The sequence below is a fragment of the Entelurus aequoreus genome, linkage group LG20 (genome assembly GCF_033978785.1).
Source record: "Entelurus aequoreus isolate RoL-2023_Sb linkage group LG20, RoL_Eaeq_v1.1, whole genome shotgun sequence".
In the NCBI taxonomy this organism is placed as follows: domain Eukaryota; kingdom Metazoa; phylum Chordata; class Actinopteri; order Syngnathiformes; family Syngnathidae; genus Entelurus; species Entelurus aequoreus.
The window spans coordinates 46,613,200-46,626,632 of NC_084750.1; the positions used below are offsets into that span (position 1 = coordinate 46,613,200).

General features: G+C 37.8%; 1 protein-coding gene across 6 annotated transcripts in view; it reads left to right on the plus strand.

Moving 5' to 3' along the window:
- The window catches only part of LOC133636311 (growth factor receptor-bound protein 10-like), a 148,773-nt gene that overhangs the window by 55,133 nt on the left and 80,207 nt on the right, over positions 1-13,433 (plus strand). Inside the window, exons 2-3 of one of the 6 annotated variants that reach the window (XM_062030186.1) lie at positions 10,749-10,867; positions 10,960-11,042. The exons of 4 other annotated variants lie outside the window; for them this stretch is intronic. In XM_062030186.1, the coding sequence (XP_061886170.1) occupies positions 10,749-10,867; positions 10,960-11,042 (202 nt within the window). Of the gene's footprint in view, positions 1-10,748; positions 10,868-10,959; positions 11,043-13,433 lie in introns of those variants that run through there. One more of the 6 variants, XM_062030187.1, reaches the window with a different exon arrangement.

The following is a 13,433-nucleotide window of genomic DNA, read 5'->3' on the forward strand; positions in this document are numbered from 1 at the left end:
CACCAATTTAACTACTTTTATTTGAGCCACAGTCCAACAACTTAACTACTTTTATTTGAGCCACAGTCCACCAACTTAACTACTTTTATTTGAGCCACAGTCCACCAACTTAACTACTTTTATTTGAGCCACAGTCCACCAATTTAACTACTTTTATTTGAGCCACAGTCCACCAACTTAACTACTTTTATTTGAGCCACAGTCCACCAATTTAACTACTTTTATTTGAGCCACAGTCCACCAACTTAACTACTTTTATTTGAGCCACAGTCCACCAACTTAACTACTTTTATTTGAGCCACAGTCCACCAACTTAACTACTTTTATTCGAGCCGCAGTCCACCAACTTAACTACTTTTATTCGAGCCGCAGTCCACCAACTTAACTACTTTTATTCGAGCCGCAGTCCACCAACTTAACTACTTTTATTCGAGCCGCAGTCCACCAACTTAACTACTTTTATTTGAGCCGCAGTCCACCAACTTAACTACTTTTATTTGAGCCACAGTCCACCAACTTAACTACTTTTATTTGAGCCACAGTCCACCAACTTAACTACTTTTATTTGAGCCACAGTCCACCAACTTAACTACTTTTATTTGAGCCACAGTCCACCAACTTAACTACTTTTATTTGAGCCACAGTCCACCAACTTAACTACTTTTATTCGAGCCACAGTCCACCAACTTAACTACTTTTATTTGAGCCACAGTCCACCAACTTAACTACTTTTATTTGAGCCACAGTCCACCAACTTAACTACTTTTATTTAAGCCACAGTCCACCAACTTAACTACTTTTATTTGAGCCACAGTCCACCAACTTAACTACTTTTATTTGAGCCACAGTCCACCAACTTAACTACTTTTATTTGAGCCACAGTCCACCAACTTAACTACTTTTATTTGAGCCACAGTCCACCAACTTAACTACTTTTATTTGAGCCACAGTCCACCAACTTAACTACTTTTATTTGAGCCACAGTCCACCAACTTAACTACTTTTATTCGAGCCACAGTCCACCAACTTAACTACTTTTATTCGAGCCACAGTCCACCAACTTAACTACTTTTATTTGAGCCACAGTCCACCAACTTAACTACTTTTATTTAAGCCACAGTCCACCAACTTAACTACTTTTATTTGAGCCACAGTCCACCAACTTAACTACTTTTATTTAAGCCACAGTCCACCAACTTAACTACTTTTATTTGAGCCACAGTCCACCAACTTAACTACTTTTATTTGAGCCACAGTCCACCAACTTAACTACTTTTATTTGAGCCACAGTCCACCAACTTAACTACTTTTATTTGAGCCACAGTCCACCAACTTAACTACTTTTATTTGAGCCATAGTCCGCCAGATTAAGTACTTTTAAAGCAGCGTAGTTAATGAAGAAAGGACCAATAACAAACTTCGCGCACACGCCGATAAATACAAGGTAAATGTGTTATACTTGTATAGCGCTTTTCTACCTTCAAGGTACTCAAAGCGCTTTGACACTATTTCCACAATCACCCATTCACACACACTATTTCCACATTCACCCATTCACACACACATTCACAAACACTATTTCCACATTCACACACTATTTCCACATTCACCCATTCACACACACTATTTCCACATTCACCCATTCACAAACACTATTTCCACATTCACCCATTCACACACACCATTTCCACATTCACACACACTATTTCCACATTCACCCATTCACAAACACTATTTCCACATTCACCCATTCACACACACTATTTCCACATTCACCCATTCACACACACTATTTCCACATTCACCCATTCTCACACTATTTCCACATTCACCCATTCACACACACTATTTCCACATTCACCCATTCACACAAACTATTTCCACATTCACCCATTCACACAAACTATTTCCACATTCACACAAACTATTTCCACATTCACCCATTCTCACACTATTTCCACATTCACCCATTCACAAACACTATTTCCACGTTCACCCATTCACAAACACTATTTCCACATTCACCCATTCACACACACCATTTCCACATTCACACACACTATTTCTACATTCACCCATTCACACACACTATTTCCACATTCACCCATTCTCACACTATTTCCACATTCACCCATTCACACACACTATTTCCACATTCACCCATTCACACACACCATTTCCACATTCACACACACTATTTCTACATTCACCCATTCACAAACACTATTTCCACATTCACCCATTCACACACACTATTTCCACATTCACCCATTCACACACACTATTTCCACATGCACCCATTCACACACAGTATTTCCACATTCACCCAGTCACACACACATTCACACGCACATTCACACACACTATTTCCACATTCACACACACATTCACACGCACATTCACACACTATTTCCATGTTCACCCATTCACACACACAATTTCCACATTAACCCATTCACACACACTATTTCCACATTAACCCATTCACACACACATTCACACACACTATTTCCACATTCACACACACTATTTCCACATTCACACACACATTCACACACTGATGGCCCTAACCACCACCCATCAGGAGCAAGGGTGAAGTGTCTTGCTCAAGGACACAACGGATGTGACGAGGCTGGTAAAAGCTGGGGATCGAACCAGGAACCCTCAGGTTGCTGGCACGGCCACTCTCCCAGCCAAATATCTGTTAGATTGCTCAAATGTAAATAATATTCAGTGATACATGAATGATTATATTGATAACAATGCCAGGAGATAATGACATACTAGTGTGCAGCTTTTCAAACACATCATGGCTAGGGCTGCAACAACTAATTGATTAAAATCGATTATAAAAATAGTTGCCGATTAATTTAGTCATCGATTCGTTGGATCTATGCTATGCGCATGCGCAGAGGCTTTTTTTTTTTTTTTTTTTTTTTTTAAAAACTTTTTTATTTTTATTTTTTAAATAAACCTTTATTTATAAACTGCAACATGTACAAACAGCTGAGAAACAATAATCAAAATAAGTATGGTGCCAGTATGCTGTTTTTTTTCCCCAATAAAATACTGGAAAGGATAGAAATGTAGTTTGTCTCTTTTATCCGAGTATTAATCGATTAATCGAAGTAATAATCGACAGATTAATCGATTACCAAATTAATCGTTAGTTGCAGCCCTAATCATGGCTAGATGCTGCTTTTTCAGCAAGTGGGATGGATTTGCTGTTTAATGTTTGTTATTGCTGTTATTTGGACTTTACATAGAAAATGTTTTGGTGTTTAATGTTTGTTATTGCTGTTATTTGGACTTTACATAGAAAATGTTTTGGTGTTTAATGTTTGTTATTGCTGTTATTTGGACTTTACATAGAAAATGTTTTGGTGTTTAATGTTTGTTATTGCTGTTATTTGGACTTTACATAGAAAATGTTTTGGTGTTTAATGTTTGTTGTTGCTGTTATTTGGACTTTACATAGAAAATGTTTTGGTGTTTAATGTTTGTTATTGCTGTTATTTGGACTTTACATAGAAAATGTTTTGGTGTTTAATGTTTGTTATTGCTGTTATTTGGACTTTACATAGAAAATGTTTTGGTGTTTAATGTTTGTTATTGCTGTTATTTGGACTTTACATAGAAAATGTTTTGGTGTTTAATGTTTGTTATTGCTGTTATTTGGACTTTACATAGAAAATGATACTTTGTTTGTTTAGCACTTAGCCTGTCAACATGCTTTTAAGTGGACACAATTTTAGTAGTTAGGTTTGTAACATCGGAATGAATTAATTATCTTTATTATAAACCCATCCATCCATTTTCTACCGCTTGTCCCTCTCGGGGTCGCGGGGGTGCTGGAGCCTATCCTAGCTGCATTGGGGCAGAAAGCGGGGTGCACACCCTGGACAAGTGTCATCGTAGGGCCAACACATTCATCTTCACACACTAGGGCCAGTTTAGTGTTTAGTTTGGTGCTAGGAGGACACCGGAGTCCCCGGGAAGAACATTCAAGCTCCACACAGAAAGACCCTGAGCCCCGGGATCGAACCCTGGTCCTTCTTATTGTGAGGCTCCAGCACTAACCCCTGTACCACCATGCTGCCTTGTTAGTAAACACATGCCTAAAACATCTTAAGATGAATTTAGTGGTTGGTGGCTAAATTAGAGCCACTGATTTTTTGTACGCTTAATAATGCAATTAGTCAACTAATCGTTAAGATAGTCGATGACTAGTCAACTATCAAAATAATAGTCCTAAATTGTAGGTATGTCTTTTCAAATAGAGAGACAGACAGACATAATAAGATGTATACTTACAGCTCTGACAGGTGTTGGAAGTAACACACTTTCATTTCAAAGCTCGGTTTTCTTTCTTGTTTTTCACATTCCCTTTGCTCCCTGTGGCCGGATGGATGCTAAAATCTGTCGCTGTTTCTAATAAAAAGTAGAATATAATACTGTGTGATATTTTTGGTACTTTGTGAGAAACTTATCTGACTCAAGCACTACAAAAATGGCTGACGCAGTTTCAGTGTGTGTGAGGCGAAAAGACAGCCCCTAAAACATCCACTTTTCAAGGGTTAGACTGAGAGGCTTGAAGATGGAAAGCAACATTTTGACCAAATCACCACAAGGAATTGTTTAAAATGTACATTACAAATAATGACACTTAAGTAGGGGTGTTCAAAAAAATCCATTCACATCCGAACCATGATTTTATTGATTCCAGTTTGTTTTTCTAAAGAATACATTTTTAAAAAGACGTTTTTAGGCCATCTCCGTGTTTACTATGCTGCAAGCTGTATACGTCATACATCAGCAACCAAAAGGAGGTTTCGTAACCTGTTTTGAAAAGGTTTTAATATGATTAGTGTGCCAAATATATTGCAAGAATTAGTTTGAATCGAGAATCATTTCTGAATCCAATTGTCACCCAATTGTGACATGCCCAAAGATTCCCACTTCTACATTTAAGCCTCTTTAACATAAAGAATGCTGAATCTAAGCCTTAACAGTTAATAAGGCAATTAGCTGCCTGTACCTTTTACACATGACAGAGAGGTATTGCAGCTGAGATAGGCTCCAGCACCCCCCGCGACCCCAAAAAGGACAAGCGGTAGAAAATGGATGGATGGAGAGAGGTATTGGCATCCTACTATTTGGACAATGACAATTTATTTGACACAGGGCAGGACTAGGAAGTCCAGTGTTAAATACAGTATGTCCCCTTTGTTAAGGCTTGACGATTATGGCAAAAAAAGAATTATTGATATTGAGCACACAATTACCATAGCCCATCAGTATTTTAGCCACACCAACCAAATTTTAGATCAACATATAATATTGTACATATTAGCCACATATATATATATATACAGGTATGAAAGATTTTTTAAATGTTTATTAACATACATTAATTGTTCCCAAACGGTGCCTGTCACACAGCAGTAAAACGGCTGCTTAAGTGACCCACTAGCTGCAGAAGCTAACTCTTCAATCAGTTAAACAGACTCAATAAGTCTATGGTGACATTTTGCTGAATTTACCAAACTGAAACAATACCAAAAAAATGCCATTGTAAGTCAATATTAACACAGTCACTTGTATATGTGTTAGCATATTAGCTAACGCTAACAACGCTAGCTTGATTACATTACGATAGCACATACAACTATGCATGAAAACACTCCCACAGACATCACACATGGAATGGTTAAGTAAGTACAAATTGTTTTAGTTATATTGTTCAACTTTCAAACGTTGCTTTGGAGTGATTAAGAATCCTTTCGAGGAGAAACGTTATGGATGAATAGTAGACAAAACAGGACTTACACATTCCGGTTCAAGCCACAAAACGGGAAGTACAATTTTAACCCGTAGAACCTGCAGTGAATTTACTCATCCAACAGATGGCGCCATTGCACAAACAATAAAACACCTTTTTAGTGTCTCTGTCTGTGTTATATGACCACTATTAGTTAAATACAAAACATTATGGCCGTTAGCTAAAATCCATAAATCAGTTGCACCCTTTTATAAGCCGCAGGGTTCAAAGCATGGGAATAAAGTAACAACTTATAGTGGGGAAAATACGGTAATCACAATTATTCAGTATAATAGTATCAACATAAAAAATAATAGCAATATAATAAAACAATAAAATTCCTTTTTTTAAGTTTAGATATTTTCAAATTGCTTTTTTTAATTTATTTACCTTTTACACTTATTTTGACAATCATATGTGTGCTTTTTGTGTCCAATTTAACATATCACAAAAATCTAAATTTATTGGTGCAATACACCTTTGGACAATTCTGACCAATATTTTAAGTCAAAGCATAATTTTTTTAGTAAATATATCAAAAAGTGCTTTAAGTACATTATGCTTGTGTAAAGTACTTTTTTGAAACCTTTCTTTTGTTAGCGCAGTCAGGCCAGGTGTTGCGCACAGCGCTTTTATTGTGAAGGGGGGGAAGTGTGCTGTTTTCAGCTTGATGTGCAGAAACAACTTAAGGCTTTTTAAAAAGAAAATAAGAGCGCTCTCAAGGTGCGACTTCTGTCCTGTTTGTGCATTGATCTTAACCGATGATGTCATTGACAGCAAGTAGTAGTAGATGTGTATGGTCTGTTCTTGCTGATGATGTCATTGACAGCAAGTAGTAGTAGTAGATGAGATGTGTATGGATTGTTCTTGCTGATGATGTCATTGACAGCAAGTAGTAGTAGATGAGATGTGTATGGATTGTTCTTGCTTACTTGAGCTTCCTGGTTTAGTTGCTGCTTCAATGGTGTCCACATTGTTTAGTTTAGGAGGTTTTTCCTTGAACATTATTTTCCCAAACTTCTCCTCACAATGACAGCAAGTCCTTCATATTCTGCATTTAACAGCGGATTACGTGTTTATTGGCCAATTTTGTGATTCCGTGTATGTTTACGTCAATGCAGAAATGCCTTTTTTGTTGAGTTGAGTGGTTATTGATGGGGCATAGCAGCATAGCATGTGTCAAACAATAGAGATCCCAAACTTCTAGTAGGCCTAGTCTTGTTTCCACTCATCCGTTTAGCAGTTACAAGCTCAGGAATTTGCATGCAAGTTGCGCAGCCCATTATCGTTTGGTTTTTAGAAATATCATTGTGAGAAACTAAAATGTAATTTGGATGAATTGTCCAGCCCTGACTTCTGTGTGTCTGTCTGAAAGCTCTATACTGACCTGTTGGACAGAACAGTGACCCAGGTCACATGTCACTTTTTACAAGCAGCAGATTTCACCCGTGTTTTCTGGTATTGAATGACATTGATGGCATGACTTGTAATGAAGTAAAAGCTGGTGCACACAAAGGATTCCTAGAAGTATGTGTGGTGTCATTGGCAGGTCGTGGGGAGGTGAGACACTCACTTAGGCTTTGTGTTGGCCCTCTGGGGAGGCAGAATTGAGTTTGTGGAGCTAATAAGCCTTGAAACCCGACTACTGGCAGACATGAAAGGCGTCGGACCGAGAGCTATGTCGCCGATGTTCACATTAGGAAGGGTGTGGCAACACCCCCTACCCAGACAAGGGAGTGATGCTGGCTGGGAAGAAAATAACTTTATTCATTACATGAAAAAAGATCATCATACAGGTGAGATTGCTAGCAACTAAGTCTTCAGCTGAAAAATGCTAAATGTGTCATTTAGGTCGCTAACTGCTTTTTTGTGCCTAAAATGGCAACTACAGCTTGTCTTTATGCCAAAGAAAAGGATCAAAAGAGAAAAAGTAGTGCCTAGTGTTTTATTGTCATTGCCTGGTATTGTCCATATTTTTTGGACTAGGACGCACTTAAAATCCTTTCATTTTCTCAAAAATCAACAGTGCGCCGGATTAATTCTGGTTGTGCACATATTTTTATATTGTTTTGCCAAATGTTCAATTGTTGCTGTTTATTTGTAAACCTGTAGCAAATATGTGTAATAAGTGTGAGCAGTCACACAAGAGTGGTGTATAAAGAGTGTGGCCGACTAAAGCAGAGGCGCCATGACTGCTACCAAGGACTCTGCTCGTATGCATGCAATAGCTGTCGCGTTGAAGGTAGCTTTTCTGACAAAATAATGTCTAAGTATAGTTGTAAACATACTCCAGCTCATAAACTTCCAAGAAAACATGCTTTTATTTTGTGAAAGAATCATTTTGTTGCCGTATTTGACACACACTCCTGCTACATTCATGCAGTGACCAGCAGGCCCTCCAACACGCACCCGGCGGTGCAATAAACATAAGAAAATACACGGAACCACCAAAAAAACAAACGTATTACCCTCTTTTTTTGCTAAAATCTTCATGAACTTTTATGGAGAAATTACGACTTTTGTGTGAAGTGTCTGCCTCCAATGTATTTGTCATCACTCATTGTGTATTTTCTAACATGCTATGTGCAGTGTTTCCCACACATTCATTTATTTGTGGCGGCCCGCCACGAAAGAATTACGTCCGCCAATTTTTATTTTAATTTTTTTAATTTTATTTATTTATTTATTTTTTATTTTTGTCCTGTCCAGCTTCTCAGGCAAATCATATAGTAGATGTAGATGCCCATATAGGCTGTTGAGATTTACTTTACAAAAGAGAAGTGTAGGATACTTCTCTTGTTGCCTTATTTGTATTTGACCACTACTGTTTTCTGTTTATTTGTTACTGACTGTGGCAGGACACCTCTGCCTCTGTTTCACTTTATGTTGCTGGTAAATAATATGCTTGTAGTAGTAGGCTAAAGTTAAATGATTTAGTATGCACTAATTAAAGGGGCAGAGCTTTAAGAGACATTTTAGCTTTTATATTTTATAAGATATATTTTTTGTAAGAACCACAATTAATAAATATATTTCAGTGAATAACTTATTGTTCAAACATGTATATAAATATGTACATAAAATATTGTAATTATATTGTAAAATGGATGGACGTTTAAAACAAAACTGTTATTAATTAGTAAGTATACATTTTTTGAGCCTTTTTAGAGAAAATCATATCATTGTAGTAAATTATGCAAATTACTCGATGTCATGGTGACCACGCCCATAGCCACGCCCCCACCGCCACAGGTATCTTGGCAGTTTATGGGAAACACTGATGTGATTAAGTGTACTTTTCTGCACAATACCTCAGATTTGGTAACACGTAGAGAATATGGAGTTATTTTAGGACCAGAACATCCATCCATCCATTTTCTACCGCTTGTCCCTTTTGGGGTCGCGGGGGGTGCTGGAGCCTATCTCAGCTGCACTCGGGCGGAAGGCAGGGTACACCCTGGACAAGACGCCACCTCATCGCAGGGCCAACACAGATAGACAACATTCACACACTCAAAAAAATGACTAATTGGATGAGCTCTATTAAAATGAGGGCAGGATTTCCATCCAACAAATACAGTATATGTTGCCCTAACTCAAAATTAGTACATTCTCGCAATACAATAAAAATTAGTTAGTCCAACTAATTTTGAGCAAATAAAGCCAAAATGAAATTATTGCAATAACTAAGCGAAATTGATTTACATTTGTCAGACTAATTTTTAACAAATACAGCTCATATTAAATTAGTTGGGTTACTAAGCGAAATTGATTTATATGTGCCCAACTCAAAATTAATTGGAAATTAAGCAAGCTAAAAATCACCCTTGATCCAATAAAAACACATCAGACAAAACCTGCTTGGTATTTTTAATGTAGAATAATCCTAAATTCAACAATCTTGAATATAACACCACAAGATGTCAAAGTTACTTGCAAACACAAACCAAAATGTTAAGTTTGAGTGAAAACAAAACATCAAGAAGTCCATTTGACATATTTTGCTTTATTCATTATTGACATATTTCTTGCCACTTAATGTTGTACATTTTGGATGACATTTTAAGTTCACTTTCTCATTTATTATTACACCCAAAATATGGTTTATTTAACTCTTTCAATGTCCGTCTGTTTGACTTTCTCTTCTAATGTTACCGATTTGCATTATTGTATTTCTTGTTTTTCCTCTATCTTCTTTCATCCTCCGCTGTTGCAATTTATAATAGAAAGTAGCGTACACTTCTAACTTGTATCTGTTAGTAGACTCGCTATGGAAGCGCTAAAGTACAAGAAAGATGGCGGGAATAAAACACGTTCCAAGTGCAGCCACGTAAATAAGACCAGTCAGAAAGTGGCTTGAAGATGGTGTGTAAAAGGTCATCCATGCAACATTTTGACCAAGGAACCATCATTACATGTTATGTAGACTTTTAAATGTAGGAAAAAAAATCAATGCGCCTTTTGTATAAATGTACACCTGAATGAAGCCACTCAATGGTGGTATTTTACAACTTTTTAGATACTTTTGTCCATTTTCAATACATTTGGAAATAAAGAGGAGAGCAGCTGACTGAATATTTCTAATACCTTCATAGATGTTTTAATGCTATGCAGGGAGGAGAACATCCATCATTGTGCTGCTCTTTATAGGTTATATAAAAAGATTCCATCTCCCCCGGCTGCAAGCGAATTGAGATTTCTTATACAATCCCAGCTTTTATTGTCATTGTGGATGAGATCTGCTCTGGTTTAGAACAACCACTTGATTGTGTGTTTGTTTGTGTGCACATGCACAAATAGCCTGATAGGTTTAGGGGCCCATAAACCTTTTTGGTCAAGTAGTCCTGACCCTGGTGCAGATTATTCAGTATGACCTCTGACCCTGCACATACTGTTCTAATGTGTTGTTTTGTTTGAATGCATGCAGGTGTCAGTGCGTGACCCTTCAATCCAATATGTTCCGAGCCCGTTATGCCAATAACGCTCCTCTGTGGGGGAGGGGAACAACATGGCCAGTTCATGTCATCAGGTCAAAGGATTTTAAAGGTGCCATATTCAACTATTTGTTAAGATAAGTCTCATCATGTTTAAAAAAAAAATGATGCTGGAATGTTGACAATTGAAATGTGCTTTTGTAGGGGAACATGCTATTTTGTGTGTTAATGCCAATGAGTTGTCTTGGTCCAAAGTATTTGTGTGGAAAAGAAGGAGAGCACAGCTTGTAAGTTGAACAGGCACAGACAGTAATGTGTTTATACAAGTATACATGTCCTTTCTTTGCATGTTAGCATTTCAGTCTGTGAGTTTATCAGAGTGCAGTTATCAATTAAGTTTTTTATTTTACTTGGGTCATCAATAATACTACTACTTTTCACTAAACAAACCACCACTACAACATGTTATTGACATCACAATAATAAATAGTTTAAAATGTATAAAAAAAAATCATATGACCTCTTTAACATATAATCAATATTTGGACATTTGTCCATGTTCTAATCGTGATGCATCAGAGAATTCATCATTTCCCACCTCTATTATCAACATTAGCATAGTGCTAACACATATTAACAGCAACATCATGCTAGGTAATCATATTCACTGTAAACAATAAACTGTAATAAAAAAAATCTATAGTTGGCTGGACTCAATGTTCCCTCTAATTTTTCATGTGTGTGAGCAAACGCACAAACTCCCTGAGCATTCAGTGGAGCACATGTGAGCGTCATCAGACGTGCACACTGTGGCCACACCAGCGTCACACCTGTCCCAAACCTGACATCATAACAATTGAAATGTTTTATTCAAATCATTTTCTGATATAAGTGATTTTGCCCCCTTACAATGACAATAACAAAAAAACATGTTTTTCCTGACCTATGTGCTTGTATTGTATGTCTGGCTGCGGGTCCTGCCTTTAAAAGAAATGTTACCCCTTTCAGAGATTACATTTAGTTCTTGTAACATCTTTTTATTAGCATTTATGAAATCTAGTGACAATATTTCATGAATAATATCCTTAGATTAACATTCTTAATAAAGGGCAGTAAAATAAGCACACATCTGATTGTGGAGTCAGAGTGTTACAACCTGGCATTTACACATTGTGTGGCGTTGGGGTTGTCCCACTTTTTTTGTGGCCATAAACGCAGCACTGGCTAAGTGCCATGAGTGCGTGTGTTGGTGCAGGTGAGTGAGCGAGCGAGCGGCTTCTGTTGATATGACGGATGACAAAGTTGGTTTAAGCCTGGTTTGTATGGCAGAAAATGACCAGTTCATGTTTTTGGTGTGGTTACAAACAGTTTTGCTCAATAAAGTGATTGATGGAATTCCTGTCCGTAAAGTGTCTCGACAGACGATAATTGAACTGTGTTGACAAAGATTGTTTTATTCATTGGGGCCACTCTTGTTGTCACCTGTCACTCACAGAGTTGCATTGCAAAATCATACAGAATAAATTGTAATATGTTTATTTTGTTTAAAGTTCAGATGGGATTTTTGATTTCCTGCGCGGCATTAATTTGCAGTGCGCTGAGGACGCGTGAGCGGTGCGCAATTGCGCAGGCGCGCACCTTAGAGGGAACGTTGGCTGGACTCCAGGCTTGCTAGTTCATTTTTTATTTTTTTTTACCAAGGTATCAAAGTGTTTCTTTGAAAAACATTTTGAGTTTTACAGCGACTAGGGACACAGGTCACTGACATTAGAGTGTTTGTGTTGTTGGATACATCCAGGATCTAGTCCTCCACACACAAACATGCTAGCAGACTGCTGCAAACCTGCAGCGGTTCTTCCTACTTTACATTCACTTTCCGTAGTTTGGGTCGGGTTCTCATGCAAAGTGTATTAGGGGCCAGCTGTGTTGGCCCGCACGCTTCACATGAGCCTGATTATGACTCAGTATTGCATTCCTCTTTTCTTCCCCCTGCCTGCCTCCTTCTCTGTCCTCAGGCCAGGCACCCACCCCTCGCCAAGCCCGTGGAACCGCTGTTGCTTTACCCCACATCTTACCCATGTTGCTCAATATTTGGAACCCAGCTGTGAAGAGTATATAAGTGGGAGGGAAGGAGTAAAACTCTGCATACAGTGATTGGCTAATGAGCTCTGTAGAATGTGAGCTGAATAGTGTGACAGGTAGCAGCTCCTAGATTTCAGCCTTGGGAAATTTGCATTTAAAATATTTGGCTTTGCGTCAAAATATCACCTCCCTCGTTATTTAATGAGTTATCAATAAAAATAGATGTAAACAGAATTGAATGAATGTTCGCCTAAATCTACCCCAGGTTCAGCTGTAGCCAAATGACATTAAATAATACTTGTCTTTTAGTATTCCATTCTAATCTTGACAAGAACTATCAAATATGTCTGTATGGTTTAAAAAGAATAAATTGTCACTTAAAGCAACACTAAGTAACTTTTCAACCTTCTTCAAATATTTTCATAACTTTGAGGACTTCAAATGAGTTGAATGACACCTCTATCATGGCCCGAGGGGTCTGTATCACTTTCACTGGCACTAAGCAATTTTGAGGAGGGTGCCACAAAAAAAAAGACAAATGTGCTGACTCGCTTTACGGCATAGGTCACTCCCCCATCCCCTTTCGTTAAAAAGAC